Raw genomic sequence first — 19780 nt, 5'->3', positions numbered from 1 at the left:
GCCGTCGTGCTGTCGGATTCAAGAGGAGCTACTACTTCCGCTGCCCGCTGGAACGGGGAGGTGGACGTCGTCTTCATCAACAACCGAACGTGTGACCGAGTACGGAGGTGCTGCCCGTTCGTGGCGCCGAACCGATCGTGATCAAGATCTTCTACGCGCTTTTGCAAGCGGCAAGTGAACGTCTACCGCAGCAACAAGAGCCTCATCTTGTAGGCTTTGGAATCTCTTCAAGGGTGAGACTCGATACCCCCTCGTTGCTACCGTCTTCTAGATTGCATCTTGGCTTGGATTGCGTGTTCGCGGTAGGAAAATTTTTGTTTTCTATGCAACGTTATCCTACAACTACTACTTAGTGGGCGATGCATCACGAACGAAGTGACTACTTCGTGATGCATCACAGGTTCATCACAAGGGGTTAGTATATACCACCTTGAACAAGTTCATCATTACAAACCGGATATCAGGTTGTAGCAAGTCCTAGCTAATGGAGGGATACAAGATCACCTCCCAAAATCAGCGGATCATGAGAAGGAAGCAGAAGCACTAGGAAGGAAACTGGTTGCGGAGCCAAGTCCTAAGCCAGCTCCTCCTCTCCGGTGGCTGCAGCTTACGGTAGACGGCATACTCGTCTTCATTGACTGCAATGAAGTCGATAGCCCTGATCAGCAAGTTAGGCTGGAACAGCTACGCCTTGCAGACGAACCAGGGAGTGAAGATCGTCTTCATCTGAGCATAGTTGGTGATCGAGGTGCCGACGTACTGACGGTGCATCGGGTACCGCTGCAATCCACAAGGAACACATGTTAGTGCGGACGACATTGACATATATATACTTTTAGATCTATGCAGGAACTCAATGAGGCTTTGTGCCTGGATGTACTCGTCCGCCGCCCCTTCATCACCGCCGTAGAAGCAGCAACCATCTTCGCTCCAGTCCAGAATGCGATCGGATTTCATCATCATGATGACGCTCCACTTCGTCCTCCAGTTTCTGATGTGGTTGTACAGCTGAAGAGTGGTGACATGTACGCCGGCGAATGCAAGAACATCCGCGGCTACCTTCTTTATCTGATGCTCATTGAATCCCATGTTGAAGCAGACGCCGCTACGGACGAGCTGAACCAACCATTTCAGCACAAACTCTGATAGCTCAGGTTTCCAAACCATGGCTAGTTTGCTTGCAATCAGACATGGCTGAGCATTCACAGTTGGCGCAGACAGATCAGGGAGCCCAAAGGTATGATTGCCTACATGACAAACACTAGCAGATCAATGAACTACCACATGAAAATCCTTAAGCACTAGCAGATCAATGAACTACCACATGAAAATCCTTAAGCAGTAGCAGATCAATGAACTACCACATGGACATCCTTAAGCACTAGCAAATCAATGAACTACCACATGGACATCCTTAAGCACTAGCAGATCTATGAACTACCACATGGACATCCTCAAGCACTAGCAGATCTATGAACTACCACATGGACATCCATAAGCACTAGCAGATCTATGAACTATCAATGAACAGTGAGGTAGGTAAGATCGGCCTTGCAGTCAAAGGAGCCACACGCAACACCGAGGTAGGGGAAGCAGGGGACCCTGACGAAGATGCAGGCAGCACCACCGTCCCAGTGAAAGATGCAGCCAGCACCACCGTCCCCGTCGTTGAGTCAGATGGAACCTGGAAAACCTCCGCAACCTCCACCGGCGACAAGGAATGTCCTACAATGGATTCGTTCAGACCCCGGTTGTGTACCCAAAAGATCTAGATCTAAGGCTAGGGTTTGCAAAAGCTTACCACAACCGAAGTCATCGACGCAGACGAAGAAGACGACCATCCTCCACGGCCAGTAGCCGCCGCCACAGCCGCCGTCGCCGCTGCAAGCCTCGCTGACCGTGCGGGTGAGGTAGAGCCGCCCATGTCGGGGACGGTGGATGAGCTCGAAATGGGGGAAATGGAGGATTTTTGCCGGTGAGACAGCCGCCCCTATATACGGTGGCGAAAATTCAAGCGCGGTGACCGAATTCAGCCCGCCGAGATTTCGTCGTCCCGCGCAAGCTCCCGCCATCTCCCGCGGCGGTGGATCTGCGAGGACACCGTGTTTTCCACTTGTGCGGAAATGGGGGTGGCTCGCTAGAAATGGCCGAACCGGGCATTCCTCCAGGGCCTGGCCCGAGGGTGCTTTGAGAAGCGGTCCGTGCAAGAACGTGACCTCGACCAGGTAACCAAACGGGCCGAAAAAAGCTGGGCTAATGCGAGCCAAGGGGGATGCAGGCAACCAAACACGCCCTTGAGGAACGCAGCTAAAGATGCTCTTAGGTGTCACTCCATATTTATAAGTGTACACCTAGGGCGCGTTTGGTAGCCTGGATAGACCTTGGCTCGCATCAGCCCAACAATTTTCGGCCCGTTTGGTTGCGTGTAGAATGTCGTGTTGTCGCATGAACTGGGTCTCAAAGCACCCCTGGGACAGGCCCTGGACGAACGTCCGGAATGGCAGTTTCTCTGGAGTCAGGCCCGTTGCGGCCAGAAGGCTGCACGCGTGGGGAAGGGAGAAGGAAACGCCGCGTTCCTTCGGGAACACGCGCCATAATAAGCCTCACCGCTCCCCTCTCATTCCTCTCACTCGCGACTTGACTCTCACCACCTCCAAACTGTCAAATCAACAGTCAGTTTCTCTCCCGTCGACCAATCCGCCGCACCGCCGCAAGGAGGAGCACCGGTACCGGAGGAGGATACGTCGGCGAGCAGCACCGCGACATCGGCCGCAACCTGCTCCCCAGTCTTCATCGGCATCTCGAGTTCGGCCGCGACCTCGAGCTCGTCCTCGGCCAGAACAATGGCGGTAATGCGGTGACCCATCATACCACTGCATGGTGTAGTACGCAAGTCGTTGACATAACACAAGTGAAACACCATTCCACTCGTATTACATCCCTCAGAGTGGTACAACAGAAACATATGCGAGTCCAAGGCATGTCTATAGAGGTACACATAAACTCTTTACAGAAGATCAGCACAGCCTCCTACTTTAGTAGTACATGACTCGGTCATACTAGCCCATACACATACGAGTCCAACACAATACAGCGCCTCACGTCTCCCTCACACTCTCGTTTCCTATCACCTTTCTCCTCCACAAGCACGCACGCGACCTGGCCTCCTCCTAGCGATGCTGCCATCCCGGCCACCGCCGGCCGCCGATTCGGCCTCGCCACGGTATCATCTACAGATTATCGCCTGCCTCGCTGTCTCCCCGCTCAAATGCGCCCGCCAGCGAGGAAACCCTAGCCATGGCTTGGGTTCGTTGTTGCGGCATGGTGGTCGCCGGTCCCGGCTATCGCGCCTTCTGCTACTCCACCAATACGCCTCCTCGTCAAAGACCTCGATCCCTACATCGATTATCCCGACGCCGATGACCATCTCCTGGTCCCCTGCGTCGATCTGCTCAGTGTGGTGATGGTGGTGTGGTGCTGTGTTGGCTGCTGATGCGTTTACCTTGACTCCGACCTTGACACCGGCTGGACGGCAATGGCTGCAACCCCGGCGCATTGGTCCGCTGCCTTGTGATCTTGTTGTTGTGGTACTGGGTGTTGGTTTGTGGTGGTGATGATGGAGCTTATGTTGTTGCAACGCGTACATCTCCTAGGTGCCGATGAGATGGCGCTGAAGGCGCTACCTCGGCGTCGACTACTTCTCCGATACGGCACTGTGAGCTAAACCTCTCCCATCTATGTTCATGGTTATAGTGTTTGGGCTGCGCTAGTACTATTGTTCCACTTGTGCTACTGGTGGTATATATGCATATGTATAGTGAGGCTAAGTAAATCATGCCCAGGTAGTGGAGGCAGGGATTATTGTTCCCTGTGAGGTGTGACTTGATCTGGCAATGCTTTGATCCATATATTCACTGCCTTATGATATGGTTGATGCCTCCATTTGAATAATTTGCTTATCCATGACATGATGGTTTTGTTGCTACCTAACTGAACCTGGAAAGTTCAGTCAACTGAAATACTCTAGTTATCCATCTGTATTTTATCTTAATGAGCTTAGACCTGCAAGATGCAACTACCCTTTCTTGCAGATACATGATTTACTTGATGTGTTAAATACTACTACTACTTAGGTTCTACTTGGTTGGCTTAGGATTTATTTTCTGGACCCCTAGTAATTCTTGGTGTGAGTTATGTATTACTGGATGCTTATAGTACTAGACAGTAAGTGGTAATGGACAGTAATTCATGGACCCAAGTAGCTTCATGTATTAAATTGATGAATAACTGGCTGCTCTACCAGTTGCTATCTATCTATGATGCCCCTGTTTGGATGAGTTATTCATCCAGGCATATGCCTTACTGCAGTGTATACTTGATAAGAACAGATACAATATATACTAGATCTATGGCTATTTGGATGTTTTTGTATCTTATGGGTATTGCTGGTACTTACTGAATCATGTGCATACATGATTTGATCATGGAATTCTGTTGGTGGCTACAGGAAGGCTTGGTCCAATCCTTGGGCAGATCTGTGATATATGGTTAAATTGACAAGAACAAATGCTCTTCTTGCTGGATTCAGATGCTTTACTAGTTGGCTGGCTTAGGAGCTGAAGCTAATGTTCTTATAGCTTAGATTTAATTTGTTTTCTTCCTTTGCATAAGTGCCCATGTGCTTTCTAATTATCATATCTATCACCTGGTGCCTCAAATGAGTGTGCACGGAATACATATGTATGAATAGGATATGGTGATGTAGGTACTTGTGTAGAATAGGAAATAGACATTCAGATGATGCCAAAAGTCCATCCCAAGCTCTCTATGATGCTTGCGTTAAATTGAATGGACAGATCCATTCTTGACCTAGCCGATGATGCAAAGGCTGAGGCATAGATTTATAATAAGAATAGATACTATGTTGTTGCTTTTGTTCTCTGTGATGATTCTTGCATAGCATTCCTATGCAAGATCTGAGAGGAAAAGATTCTTCCAATCCTCCTAGATAAAAATTTAGTTGAAGGATAGATGGATCTGCTTTTTTTTGCATACACACTTTTATTTTCCCCGGGATGCAAATTAAGAACAGATGCTTCCTGATCTTTAGTTGATGTATACCGTATACATGCTTCTCTTCTGTAGCTTGATAGCTGGTTCTTCTGGCTACCGAGGTATGCTGCTTCTTGTGGCATGCCTGCTCCTCCTTGCTAGCTTCTTGTTTTATCTCGAAAGATCTTGTTGTAATTCCAGTGGTTGTTCTGAAGTGTTCTTGTAGTTCCTAGTGAACTGATGAGGATCCAGTGGTGTATGATTGTGGTATGCTTTGGTGAAGGCTGAGCCAAATGGTTTGGCTAGCTGTGATGCCCTTGCTTTTATATTACTAGGCTATTGTCTGTGGTGTTGACAGCCGGTGTTGACAACACACAACTACTTGTGTCGTGTGAGCTGCTTGTGTGTGTTCCCCTTTCTAGTGCAAGAGGACAATCTTGCTTTCTCTTTCTCCTTGTGCAAGCAATGACTGTTTGCTCTTATCCTGTCTTGGCCTTTATTTTTGATGCTGCCAAGTGTATTGCTCCACTTTGAATGTTGCTAGCAAAGTGGTTATATCTAATGGCTTGCTGGTAATTATTTGACTGATATAAATATGTGAGTTAACTACTGGTGGTTGTGTTACAAGATTAAGCATGGTTTATGATTTACCTAATGGCTTTTAGTTTAGGATCATATTGACTTTTTTCATGTCAATGGTGATTCATTTAAACAACTTTGTGGCCTTTTAAATGATTCTAGCTAGATTAGAGGGAATTCATATTGCTGCCTTGTTGCCTAAAGATAAATTGGATCTGGTGCTTCCTCTAGTCCCTTGCTGCCTTCAATTACTCATTGTTTTCTCATGATCAATGTTGCCTCTCCTGAGCCAAGTGTAATCTATTTGTCCTTGTTATTGCCTAGTAAAAATATTTCTCCCTCTAATCACTATTTGGGGATCAAGATTAGTTCTTGACTCCCATTAGCTAGTTTCCAACATTAAAATGCCTCATCATGGATGATGGCAACATTTTGTTTTTCTTTGTTGTTTGTTTTGCAGGTAAAGAATAAGAAGATTGGGAGAGATTTGGAAGATGAAGATTTAGTTTAGGATTTCCTCTTTATTACTTTTGTAATCTTCTATTTCTTTTGGAGCTTGTAAATGGTTGGATTATGATAATTGTAATAAGGTTTTAAATTATCTATCTATTTTGAATTATAAAATGTGTTAACTTTTACATATTGTATTCCATATTATAGTTTAGAGTTTGAATCCAATTCAATTTCTTATTTGAATCGATATTATCCATATTTGATTTGAATTCAAATTTGTTCTCCCAAAAACACATGAATTCATAAAGGTCATGTGGAAATTTGTCGCACTCACATCGATGACTAACTCAATTCCACTGATGCAAGAGAAACCTCGTTTTCTTTGTGTTTTAGATGAATGAGCGAAAATTCCCCGGATTTTCTTTGCATGAATGCAATGCACACATATGTATTCTCTCTTTTTGTAGCCTCTAAACCTGGGATGTTACATGTAATGACCCCTACTTCTCACCCTCTTACTCGTTGTGCCATAACAGGCCATGCTCGGGCATTTGCGACGACATGCACATTAGATCTGCTAGGGTTTTCATTAGGATAGGGTCCAGATTGATGTTTCCAAGGTGTTCCTCATCATTGCTTGCTGTTCTTGTCCAGTTCTTGTTGTTCACGGTCTCGATTTGCTTAGATATGTTACTCTAATCTCCAATCGCGGTAGATCCATGTTAGACCTGGCTGTCGATTGGTGAAACTGTCATATTTTACTGTCCATGCAGAGAGGGGAAGGTTTTTTGTGTTGGGGTTTAGCATGTTGTGATTGTTGTGCGAAAGATTAAGATGAGTCGCACTAGTTTGTTCAGACGCAAGAGGAGTGAGAGGACTTGAAGAACGAAGTTGCTATGCTTAAGAATCTACAGAGAACATAAGCACAAATGATGAGGGCTAAGAAGCAGGAATGAGAGGCAGAAAAAGGCTTTGGAAGCTGAGAAGAGAAAGCTAGAGTATGACATATACGATCTGCTTCAAGTACTTTGCAATCAAGGATAAGCTCAAGAGGATTAGGGCTACTTGTGACGAGTGATGAATGCGTTCTAGATGTACTGTAGGAGAGTTTGTTATGTGGTCTAAGTAGAATTTGTAATGTACCCTAAGTAACACTCGTAATGTACTCAATTTGAACTGTTACTTGTGTTGTTTCTGATTAAACTAGGCCGATGATTGAAACCGAAGATCATAGTGTGAGGAGATGATTGATCAGAACCTATGGCATGACTGAACATGACCATGCCATTGGTTCTGATCAAATATCTCCTCCATATATCCTCATTGTATGAGGCCTATGCTACCTTGCTTTCCATGTTTGAACTTCTTAAGTTCTGCAATGGTCAATGATTCAACTATGGCACAACAGAAGATGGGGTGCTGCCCTCAAACTTAGTCATGTGCGCCATATTACTTGCACAGGAGACTTAGTTTGCGGACAGTCTTTTTGCCTGCCGTGTGATCCTAGATATGAGGCCTCGTTTTGGTTTAGTGCATTGGCCAATGATTCAACAAAGGCACAAGGGAAGGCAAGGTGCTGCCTTCAAACTTAGTCGTGTGTGCCATATTCGCTGCACACTAGACTTAGTTTGGGGGCAGTCCCTCTTCCGCCATGTAACCAAATGTATGGGGTCTCGTTTGCGTTGGCCAATGATTCAACAAAGGCACAATGGAAGGCTAGGTGGTGGCCTCAAACTTATTCATGTGTGGCACAGTCGTTGCACACTACACTTAGTTTGTGGCCACTCCCTATGCATGCCGTGTGAGCAAATGTATGAGGCCTTACTAATGTTATCAATGTTCGTTTTCATCTAAACTACTTGTGAGCAGGCACACCTCTAATGGCATGTGTTCTTTTGGCAGACTGAGAAGATCATGCTTGGGTCACCTACCGAGGTTCCCGGCGAGGGACCGACGAAGAAGCGTCGTGGAAGGCCGGCTCATGATCCCTAAAGCTTCCACGAGGACGCAAGGTCGGACCACTTCCTCCGCATCATCTTCAAGCCACTTCCACGAGGACGCAAGGTCGGACCACTTCCTCCGCATCATCTTCAAGCCACTTCCACGAGGACGCAAGGTCGGACCACTTCCTCCGCATCATCTTCAAGCCCACCTTCGACCGACTCATGATCCCTAAAGCTTTCGTCAAGTGGTTCGGAGAAATTCCTTCCAACATCATCCTCACCACCAACACTGGATGCAACTGGAGGATGACTACGAGGAGAGAAGGCAATGACGCATTCATTAACCAGGGGTGGACGACCTTCGCCATCGCTCATCAGCTCAAGGTAGGCCAGTTCTTCACCTTCAAGAAGGTGTCCTCCTTCGAGTACAGTGTGGTCATCTTCGACCACACCTGCACTAAGGTGTTGAGCAGGTGCCCGTACCATGGCGATGACACCAGAAGTGTCGTCTCCGAGCATCATGTCTGAAACTAACCTGGTACCATGTCGTGTTTAGTTATTGCCAAGTGTGTTGAACTATGATTCTGTTTGCCGTATCCAAAACTATTATCGTGTCTGAAAAATGGTGTGTCGTGAACTTGTGTCATCTATGATCAGTGCTAAGTTATATGTCATCTATGATTGTGTTCTTGATTGTGCTCTTGATCGCTGGTAACGTCACCACTAAAGGGAAGAGGTAACCGGTAGCGGAGTTTGGATTAGTGGATTACAACCAAACAATAGTGGCGCCGTTCTGGACTTTTACAAGGCCTGAAACCGACCTACCAAACGGGCAGAACTCAAATCTCCACGAGGTAAAAAAAAAAATTTATGTACATGCCATCAAACACGTAGGAGACTTCTTCTCAGTGCGCCAAGATGCACGAAATGGATGCAATCTACCAAACGCGCCGCGCCTAGTTCCTATCCGAACGCTCAGCTCCAGTAACGCAAGAGTTCAACAGTGGTCGTTCCCACGGGGCAAACGAGCAGCACGACGCGGCGCGGGACTTTCGGCCGGGGCCTCGGGGCCACTGCGCTCACGCTCACGCACAGACACAGGCGGAGTGCAGCAGCATCCAATGCCTCACTCTGCCCGAGCCGAGCCACAGACCGTCTGACACAGGTCAGTGACTGCACCTCGCTACAGTCCTACTAGCCTGCCTGCAGAGTGCAGACTCTCCCGCCGCGCGGCCCCAGGAGAGACCACTCCCCCCGGTCACCCCGCCACCGAGGCACGCCCAACATGCCAACCAAAAAACAATGTCGCCTGCCCTGCCAGCACGCATGTGTCACAGGCGCACGCACAGCGACGACGAGGCGTGGGGACGCGCTACGCGTGCCGTCGAACTCAGCAGATTTATCCGTCCATCCTAGTAGTTCTTCCTGAAAAAGTTGCCGACGAAAAGCTAGCTAGCTACCACACGACGCGACAAAAATCCCTGCGGATTTCGTTACAAGAACTTCCTTTTTCTTTTCACACCGCGCGCCATGACGGGGATGGAGGGCTCAGGTGGCGCGCGCGGCGGCGCTGTGGAGGACGCTGCCGGCGGCGGGGGAGAAGCCGAGGCCGCGGGGCGGCGCGGTGACGCCGCCGTTCTGCGCCGGGGCGGCGGGCGTGGATGCGGAGGCGCCTCCTCCTTCCACAGGCTTTCTTGAACGGCTGCGGCCCCGGTGGACGTGCCGCTCGCAGTACTTGTGCCCCTGCACCACGTCGCGGGAGCACCGCCACTTCTTCCCGTCCGTGCGCCGGCACCGCCCCGGCTCCGGCTCCATGCTGCTCCGGTAGTCGAAGCACAGGCTCCCCAGCCCAATCACTGACATCGCCATATATTGCCATTCAAATGTCAGGACGACGAACAAATCATCCCACACTCCACTCCACCGACACTAACTAATTACTTACGGGAGGGGAAGCGCTGCGGCCCGAAGGAGGAGGCGGCGACGCTCTTCCAGATGGGGAGCACCAGGTGCACCGGCACGGGCGCGCCCGCCGCGAAGTAGCGGTAGATCAGCACCTGGTGCTCCAGCTCCTGATGCTGCATGAACGTCAGCGCCGACTTCGCCCTCGCCTGAGCCTGCGCCTCCACGCCACCGCGGCTGTCGCCGCCGAGCCCCAGCCCCAGCCCGAGAACCAACGGCGACGAGACCGCCATCGTCACCGCCCCTAGCACAAAGCAACAGCATGAGGTATACATACCTCGACGAAACCAACATTTTCACTCTTCAGCTGAATATACATACAAGCCTGCTCTGCACGTACCGGCATTGGAGTCGGCGGCGGAGAGGCGGGGCAGCTTGGACGGCGGCTGCGGCGAGCCGCCTTCGTTCTCCTCGGCCATTCGGAGATTCCGGCGTGCTCTGCCTTGTTGTGGGCTTCGAACTCTATGCAGGCTCTTGGCTCTAGAGACGACGGAAGTGCTTGCTTTTGTCAGAGGAAGTGTGGTGGAGTGGAAATATTTATGCTGGATGGCCACCCAATTCGTCTGGTTGCTCGCCGGTAACTTCTGTGCGCAGGCAACGGTAACTGTCAAACTGACTGACGGACGGGATACAGGGAGCGTACAACTGTGGTGGACGCGCGTGAAGCTGTGGCACGGCGTAGCCGTATAGGGCCCTGGTGCCACGGCGCAGAAAGACGACACGCATGTTTTCCACGGGTTATCTGGTTTGCTGTCATTTTTATCCGGCATGCTCTTTCTTTATTTCTTTTTTTATACCCTCAAATACACGCGTATACCTTTATTCTTACCAATGGATGTCACGTAGTACAATGGTCCAGCATTAGCTATCTGTAAGAGCTTCAACGCAAGATTAACAAAGTCATCACAACCGTTTCTATGCTGTCAATTTTTTTACAATTTTACTTCTCACTAAAAGGTTATTTCAACATGTCAAAAAAAAGGACATTTCAACTTTGTATTCAACTTTATAAGACACATAGGTGTCATAGATATTGTCTAAACTCTATGGGTCGATGTACAACCACCCTTCCACTCAGCCGTTTTTCTTATTTCTCGATCTACTAAAAACTAGCTTAATTCTCAGTCGATAACTAATTTCTCTAATTACAAATTTTATTGTGACTCGTGGTAGCCATAAATTGCAGCACCCATTGTAAATAAGATATTTCAATTGCGCGTGGTACCACAACTAAAAAGAAAAATTTTCTAATTTTTGGATTGCTTCATTCATGCTACTCATGAGTTGTAAGGGAGACAAACTATTAGATTCGTTTGTAGTTCGTGATAGTCATAAGTTGGAACATGGATAGTCACTAAGATTTGATGACATTAGTTAATTCTCAGTCTTAGTAAAAAAATGGGACCATCCCAATCACTAGCACCTGATGGCTTTTTGTTAAAGACAGGAGTCCACGAGAAACTCAAATACAGCCCCAACAGGACTCAAACCTGGGTCTGCTAGGTGCAACAGTGCCCTCAACAATTGCCAATAGGTACAGCCCGGTGCTCATTTCAGTCTTAGTCATTCTCATAGTAGAAAAATTGGATTAAAGTAGTAATTAGGAGTTTTTCCTATGTTTTTTTATAATTAATACCATATATATTTATAGTAATAAATATTATATGGTAGAGATACACAAACTAACTATAATGAGATCTTCAAAAAAAAATCTTCATGATACAATCTTGTAGTTCTCTGAAGACGGCCAAGAACAGATATCAAACCATAGATCTGAAAATACCAACGAAGGTTCTCCCATTATTTTAATTTGAGCCGCAATACTAAGGCGCACGCGCGCAATCATTGAAGTAGTCAATCAATATCAGCAAGAGTACCAACATCAGTATGCCAAGAAAAATTAATCAAACAACCTAATCGACATTGAAGAGTCGAGAGTACAAACCACCATTGTCGATGACGTAGTAGCCGGAACGAACCACCATTGCCGAGGACATAGCAACCGGGACAAATATTACGAGAATAATCCTCCTAGTATGATTGAATCTTTATGATTATATGATGGTTGGTTGATCTTTATGATTGAATCTTGTATTATCCAGTGAGTCGGTATCCATTGCAGGCAACCAGCGTAGGCACCTCCATGCAGTTTCCTGGCGCGGACTTCTCACGTCGAAGAAGATAGGGTTGGCACACAAAATAGATTAATACCAAAGAAATTAACTGTGAATGTTGCACCATTGTCACAAATGTCGATAGTCTACACAATCCTATATTGGCTGGGGAATGCATAGAAACTTACAAGCAGGCAACATAGTAGTAGTGTCCAAAGCCATTTCCTACTGAACTTTATAAATGATGATTTACTCCAATTGTAAGATACAGTACAACAGAGGAACGTGTTCCTCACTTTAGTCCATTTCCCATTGTATTCATAGGATACAGTAGTAACACCATGTGGTGTTCTGTGTAATAATCTGATAATAACAGGGGGTGTGAATTCCTACGAGAAACTATCTTCTGCAGCAACAATGCACACAACAGGTACAGAATAGAACACCATGCATGCTTATTGGATTGGCCCGGAGAGCAATATAAATGTATGTTGAATAAATAACATCAACATGGGGCTGTGTGCAGACTGTTCCATTTATCAAGCCTTGGACGTCTTCTGATTCGGTTTGAAAACATTTTTGATCAGCGACTCCTTGATTGACAGAAGTTCTGGGAACTCAGTCTTCAACTTAACCGTGTCGAGCTCATTGTTGCTCCTCGGTGCTACTATTACCTTGGCTTGCTCCTCCAAGTTGAAGTTCTTCCAAGAGAAGCTTGGGTCGATGTAGTCTCTGTACATCTCCAATATCTCATTGTGGCTCACCACACCAGGGTTTGTGAAGTTCCAGATTCCAGTGAGGTTTCTCTTTGCCATTTCGATTGAGATGGGAAGAAGTTCATCCAAGATTGTCATTGAATTTGGGATATCCACAACCTTGTCATAACGGGTGATTTTTGTGATGAAGTTGCGAGGATTGGTCAGATCAGATGAAATGGGCATCCTTACACGAAGGGTGCACACATTTTCGTAGTTCTTGAGCAGCTCCTCGACCTATTAGAGGCAGATGTTAGCATCACGATAAAACCCTCTTCTAATAATCTAACAAAAAGTAGCACACATACACACAATGGCACAAATAATTGGGTTTCTTTTTCCAGCAAAAAAAAAACAGATGGGTTATTTCTGCTCTGTGAGATTAAATGAGTTGTTTCTTTTGAGTCGTAGATTGCCCTATTCCAGCATACATGACCACTTTTCGCCAACATGAATACCATTATTTTAATTTAGAAAGGATAAGAAATTTGGGCACTTCCAACTTTTAAGCTCCAACCATAACTTCTTTGGTGGTAAGACATATTGGTAAACCAAGATCATTGATTAAGTATGACTACTTATGCTGAAATGTACACCTTTAACAGGCTATTCACATACCAGTTCATGTTGAAAAGGAGAAGTAGTAGGGCTGACAATGCAATTTTAATATATTTGACAGAGATCACTCTATCTGGATAATTGTGTCCATGTGACATCAAATCTATGCCAAAATTTGCATGAACGACAATGCAGTTTAAACATGACTTTGATCATGATTAATTGAATAATTGTTTAAAGTTTGTATTATATCTTATTCAACTAAGGTTTCAGATCAAGAAACCAGTTAATAGAAAACAGAGCAAAGTTTAATCCGTGAAATCTAACTGTACAAATCAAGTGTCATGCACCCATGCCACAGCAAAAGACACCATCTATTTATGAAATCACTGCATGTTAATCATATGAACAATTTTGTCCATTTTAATTAGGCCCTTTAATACCACAAGTATCTATGTAATGGTCCTAGGCGACTACCACCTCGTACAGTTGTAGTAGGTAATATGTCACCAAATTAGATTTTAGGTACTCTATCAAAGCAAAATGAAAGATCAACTGATCCACGTGAGTTGGTGTACCATAATAAAAGAAATTAATAAATTAAAATTAAGCAAAAGCAGCATGAAAACATTAGAGAACCATAGCTTCTTGACTAACATCTACATCTTAATATATACAGCGTTGCCCAAAGTTCAAACAACATTGCACACTTTATCTACTGAAGGTACGCAAGGCATAGAGATCACAAAACAGTTTATCAGCCAGGCGTAAGTTGAGGGCAAATACTTGAACTAATTATGTTTTTATATGGGTCACTGTCTATTAAAATATAAGGAAGTTCAAATGTCTAGGTGAGGGTCCTGCCAGGACATATTTTTTTTGTTTTCAAAATAAGCATTTTCTTTCCAACATAAGAGCTCATGGCATTCAGGCCGGTGAGAACACAAGGCATACTTGTCAGCGAGCTCCTTTACCTTGTGACACTAAACAAACTCCTAAACAGTTAATCTATCTTTCTTAACAATAATATGATGGGGTTATGCCAAATAAACTACTCATTCCCAAACCTCACATTGCGCTGCTCATTACTACCAGTCTACCATTCAATATTTTCACCCAATTTAATATTCAGCTGGTTATTTTTGCATTGAATTTTTCAATCTATGGTACCTGATGTTAGACCTTTTTGGATCCAACTTGGGTAGCACAACAGAACATTCTCCAGAAAATGTGTTAATTTAGATCAGACCATGTTAGTTTTGAGTGTATTGTATTTACAGTGCAATTCAAAATTTTGAATGACAATGCTACAGTACCAATAAAACGATCATCCTAAAATAAGATGACATGACTTTGGTATGATTAGCGACGCAGAAAACATGACAAAGTTCTAAGTACTAGCAGAACTAACCAAAGCAGGATGTCCGTTCAATGGAAAGTCCCTATTCACTTGGCATGATCCAGGTTGGGCAAGCTCTAGGAAGGGGTTGACACAAATTCAAAGGAGAACGCAACTATCAAAACACTGAACTACTGTGCATGGATGGGGAAAACCAATTAAAATAATTCAAATAGATGTAATAGCTTGATTTCGTAAGTAAGCATGATTTCGTTGACTTTATTTTTCTCACGTCAGCCGAAGCTCGGATCCAATCAGATGTTAGTCAATTAAGTATCACTGCTCACATGAAAGTAACCAAATCTCAGTTGAGGCCTAGACTGCGCATCTATGGAATGTCGACCACAGACAAGCCACATTTCCCTGGATGATCGGACAGGTAAGCGTAGTTTTAGCTTGTAATCGGCCACTGACAATCTAGCATTGCAAAATTGAGCAAACTGGGCAAGTCAATGTGAGAACAGGACATGCATGCATACCATGGCCTTGGTCTTGGAGTAGAATGACCCGACGAAGTTGGGGGTGTCCTCCTCCTTGAACCCGACCCCGGAGCCGAGCGGGTGGCCCGCGTCGTACTCGAAGATGCAGCCCGTGGCGTAGTTGATGAGGACGAGGCCCCGGGCGCGGCAGACGTCGGCGAGCGTGAGCGTGCCGCAGACGTTGGCGCGGATGGTCTCGACCTTGTGCGTCTCGCACCAGTCGACGTTGGGGCGGCCGGTGACGCCCGCGGCGTTGAAGACGTGGGTGGGCTTGACCTCGTCGAGGTCGGCCTCGAGCTGGGCGCGGTGCTCGAGCCGCCCCGCGCCGTACGCGTAGGCGATGCCCTGCGCGGCGCAGAGCTTGCCCAGCAGGCCCCCGATCCAGCCCGTGCGGCCGTAGATGAGGAACTTGAGCGCCGGCGCGGGGGGCGAGGCGCCGTTGGTGGAGACCGTCATGGCGGGGGTGCGGGATCCGGAGGCGGAGAGGGTGGGAGGGGAGTGGTGGCGAGATCGAGATGGGGACGGAGATGACGAGAAGGGGACGACGGGATTATTATAGGGCGGAGGCGAGGGAGGCGAGCTGATATTCTGTCTGTGCCCCCCCTGAATGGGGGCGGAGTGGTGGAACACCGACGGTGACGCTGCAGCGCTGTCCGTGCCGTGATCCATAAAATCGGCTTGTGCATTCGCGAGATGCCATCCACCGACGCCGACAGCTTGCCGGGGGGTGAGTCAACCAATTGGCTTCATCGATCCTTGTACTGGCCACGTGATTATGTGGTTGGAGACGAGGATCAGATCATAAGAGATCAATAATCCTCTATTATTCCGTTATTCTTATACAACAAGATCTCCTTCTTTTCCCCCTAGAACACGAGGAGCGTGCATCCCGTGTCTTTTGTTAAAAGACAGTTCGCTCATACGGAGAAAACCAAGAGGTTTGTCCAGAGGCCAATATCGTTCATTCTAGATAGTTGTCATCCACAAGATAGTATCGTATGAATTGTCATTAGCACAGGACCAGTGCTTTTTATATCAGGTCGAATATCGGAGAGCGGTGGAGCACATTGATATCATTGTGAGAACAGCCCATATCAAAAAAAAAAAAAGAGTGTCAAATCCATAAATCATGCGATACTACTACCTAAGAAATGGCAGTGCATACCCCGGCATGGTTGTTGTACTGACCCTGCCATGCAAGTGAACAGTTTTATACTTCCACTGCATGCAGTCTCCGTAAGAAATCATGCGAGTAGATGCGGAACACTTCTGATGTGAGGTGAAGCCTAGCTTATCAATGGCATGGGCCCTGCATCGGAAGTGGGGGTCGTAGTCTCCGACGCCCCGTAAAATTATCAAGAACATGTCACTTGACATCGGATAGCGGCGCCGGAACATGACTTCCTTGTAAACCGGATCGGTAGTCTTTATAGAGCTGGTTGTGGCCACCCACTCGGTTGCGCTTCACGTTGACCGAGCGGCCCTTCGTCGAGCACCGGGACACTGGCATGTGCATGCCATTGTGCCCGTGGATAAGGGGGAAGCACCCATGAGGTACGCCGTCTCTTCGGACTCCTCATCGGACGAGGTGTCCACGACTTCCCTGCTGAGCATCTCGAGCGACTGCCTGAGGTCCATCTATGGTGCAACAACAATGGATAAATGGCAAGCATAGTTGGCGGGAATGGCCGAACAGTTCGTATGTATCATACCGCGCAATTGAACAAACATGGCATGTGCGTTGAAGCCGGCGGGGGCTCTTACCAGATAGGGAACCAACAAGAACGCGGGCGATGCGGGCAAGGTATCCCCTACTGTAATATCCCAGGATTCGAGATGATTGCGGGGTAGATTTAGAAAGGGATGTGAATTGCATCGTAAAATCTGGGGAAATTTTGCGTTTTATTGAAAAATTGCATCTTAGAGGGGACAAGTTCCTCTCTCAACACTAGATAGGGTTAGGGTTTCGAGAGTGCGACAAACTTGGACCCTATCTTTTCTGAACTTAGGGTTTCGAGAAGAGAGGGGAATATTTCATATCTTATCTTAAGTTGCATGATTGAATTGAAACAAGTTGAGTTTGAAATTCAAATTCAAACTCAATCATTCAAATTATAATTCAAATAAAGAATAATACATATAACAATATTATAAATTGGAAAATTAAAAACATAAAAGAATACAAATTTGTATGAGAAGCTCATTAGAGAAATTTGAGCTTTATTGATCATCACACATAATTTACATTGTCTTTACAATATTCATATGAATTAAATATTACAACACACATTTCAGAAATTTGATAAATGAAAAAGAAAAGGATAAATTACAAAGAATAGAAACTAGCTAAACTACACTATAGCTTCTTGATCAACATGAGATTGAGTCAGACTTGATCATCAATTGATCCCTTCATTCACAAACAGAAAACAGAAATGGCATTAAGCCAAGTGGCAAGCCACTTGGCAGGTTAGCAAAAGAAACATGGAATTGGGAGGATAATATCAAAGATCAGCCGAGCTGATCCACCAACATCCCAAGTTCCAACATAGAACCACACAGACAGCTCACAAGGATGTGTGCATGCACACCAACACACACGGCCAGGGGAGTCACCAAAATGATGCCAGGCCTTGCTGTCGACCAAGAGATCAAGGAGAGGGTCATATATAACCTTTTTCAAGCCAAACCCTAGCAGCTCATCGACAGCAGCTTCACCTGGGTAAGAACACAAGAATAGGATGAACGCATTGCCAACAAAACCATCCAGAAACAGTTCCACAAAGAACTGCTTGCTGTTGAGCAAGAAATCATGGAGTAGATCAAGCACGAGCTAGCCAGGAGGAGCAGGGCAAGCACAAAAACCATCCAGAAGCAAAACCTCTACACCAACACCATTTTCTAGGAGCTGGAGTGAGGTATACCATCATCATGAACAAACCAGATGGTTTTGTTCATTATTTGCACAGCCATGAATACACAGACACACAAAAGGGTGGAATAAACCAGTATTGATCATCACTTGGTCATAGACCAAGAGTAACCTGGTGGAAATGGCAAAGACCAGGGATCAATCAAAGCCTAAGACCATGGTTATGCCAACCAGACAAGTGGTAGCATATTTCCGAATGGAAATAGGAAGAAAACCATCCCAAACATTTACCTATATACACCCAGACTACTCTAGCCCATTTAAAACCATCAGTTATGCAGAGATATATGTTTTCTGCAAGTATTTTCAACATCAAAAGCTTCTGGTAATCAAATAGGATAACCAGCAAGCATTCGCCAAGCCAGAGTAAGCCACGGAGAGGGGAGCCACCCTAGAACGGCAAGTAACTACTGCTAGGGTCACCTCAACCAAGATAATCCAGCCAAGCAATTTTATCATCATCCAGAAGGGTTCAAATTGAGCTAGGGTCCCCAACAAATGGTTAGCATCCCTCTACCTCAAGTCAATCAATTAAAAGAATCATCACTGTATAACAGTTTATCTCATTTATCCATTTAATAAAGCCAAGCTACACAGATAAATGAAATACACAAGCAACCAGTGGCCTAGACACTTGCAAATGATCCAGAGGATCACTGCAAGCATCAATAGATGCTTGATCAAGCAATAGCATGCACCAACACAAGATATGGTGCTACACAGGTACAAGGATAAGCATCAGAGAGGCACATACATTAAGATAGCAAGCAACCAACAAGCAACTGATGATCATATGATCATCAGAGCTTGCTAGAGCATGCAAATGCTTGCTAGAGACAAGCCTAGCATCAATACATGGACCAGGAATGAAATAGCCACAGTAAGCAACAATTGCATCACAGAAAATCGTATAAATAATTTTATAATTGTATCCAGAAGCACACACATAGCACTGGCCCTTGCATAAGCAAGGATTACTTCAAGTAATCAAGCCAGGGGCAAGAATGGAGGATACACATGACCATCCAGTAGCAACAGCAGCAGCTGGAGCAACATGACAAGCCATGAGCATCACAGCATGCTCATAAGCAAATGCATAAGTGTCACAGCAGTAGCAACAACATAAGCACAAGCTTAGGAATAGCTGCAGACAGGATATACAGGCATAAGCAAGCCAGTAGCATCTAGGAATTTCACAGAACCATGCACATCAAGTAGAGAGCAGCAGCATAAGCAGAGCAGCAGCACATGCATGGCCACAGAAGCAATAGCATGGCAGGTTAGGGCACACAGGAGCAGCACACAGGAGCAGCTGCACCACACATCAGCAGCACACAGCAGCAGCACAACACCATGGATGCCAAGGCATCCAGTGGTGGATGAGGAGGAAGAACATACGAGAGAGAGAGAGGGAGGAGCACATACCTAGGCGAGCAGATGTCGAGCGCAGCCATGGCGGCCACGGCGCCACACGCCAGACGCACGGCGGTGCCAGACCAGGCCAAGCCAGGCCACGGCAAGCACTGCAGCGCCCAGCACCACCATGGCGCGGCT

At 46.3% G+C, this 19780-nt stretch overlaps 2 protein-coding genes across 2 annotated transcripts; both read right to left on the bottom strand.

Annotated features, from left to right (window-relative positions):
- Nucleotides 1-9575: 9575 nt before the first annotated feature.
- On the bottom strand, nucleotides 9576-10408 carry LOC124690518 (growth-regulating factor 10-like). Its single transcript, XM_047223895.1, has 3 exons — nucleotides 10330-10408; nucleotides 9973-10233; nucleotides 9576-9883 (listed from the first exon to the last, which is right to left on the bottom strand). The coding sequence occupies exons 1-3, from the start codon at nucleotides 10406-10408 to the stop codon at nucleotides 9576-9578; spliced, it is 648 nt and encodes a 215-aa protein (XP_047079851.1).
- Nucleotides 10409-12309: 1901 nt separating this feature from the next.
- Nucleotides 12310-15923, bottom strand: LOC124692894 (bifunctional dTDP-4-dehydrorhamnose 3,5-epimerase/dTDP-4-dehydrorhamnose reductase). The gene is made up of 2 exons (XM_047226338.1): nucleotides 15295-15923; nucleotides 12310-13095 (listed from the first exon to the last, which is right to left on the bottom strand). Exons 1-2 carry the CDS (start codon nucleotides 15748-15750, stop codon nucleotides 12643-12645), a joined length of 909 nt encoding a protein of 302 aa, XP_047082294.1. The 5' UTR covers nucleotides 15751-15923; the 3' UTR covers nucleotides 12310-12642.
- Nucleotides 15924-19780: the final 3857 nt, after the last annotated feature.

Source organism: Lolium rigidum, chromosome 2 (genome assembly GCF_022539505.1).
Source record: "Lolium rigidum isolate FL_2022 chromosome 2, APGP_CSIRO_Lrig_0.1, whole genome shotgun sequence".
In the NCBI taxonomy this organism is placed as follows: domain Eukaryota; kingdom Viridiplantae; phylum Streptophyta; class Magnoliopsida; order Poales; family Poaceae; genus Lolium; species Lolium rigidum.
Note: the sequence above shows the minus strand (reverse complement) of the source record. Positions and strands in the feature narration are given on the sequence as shown.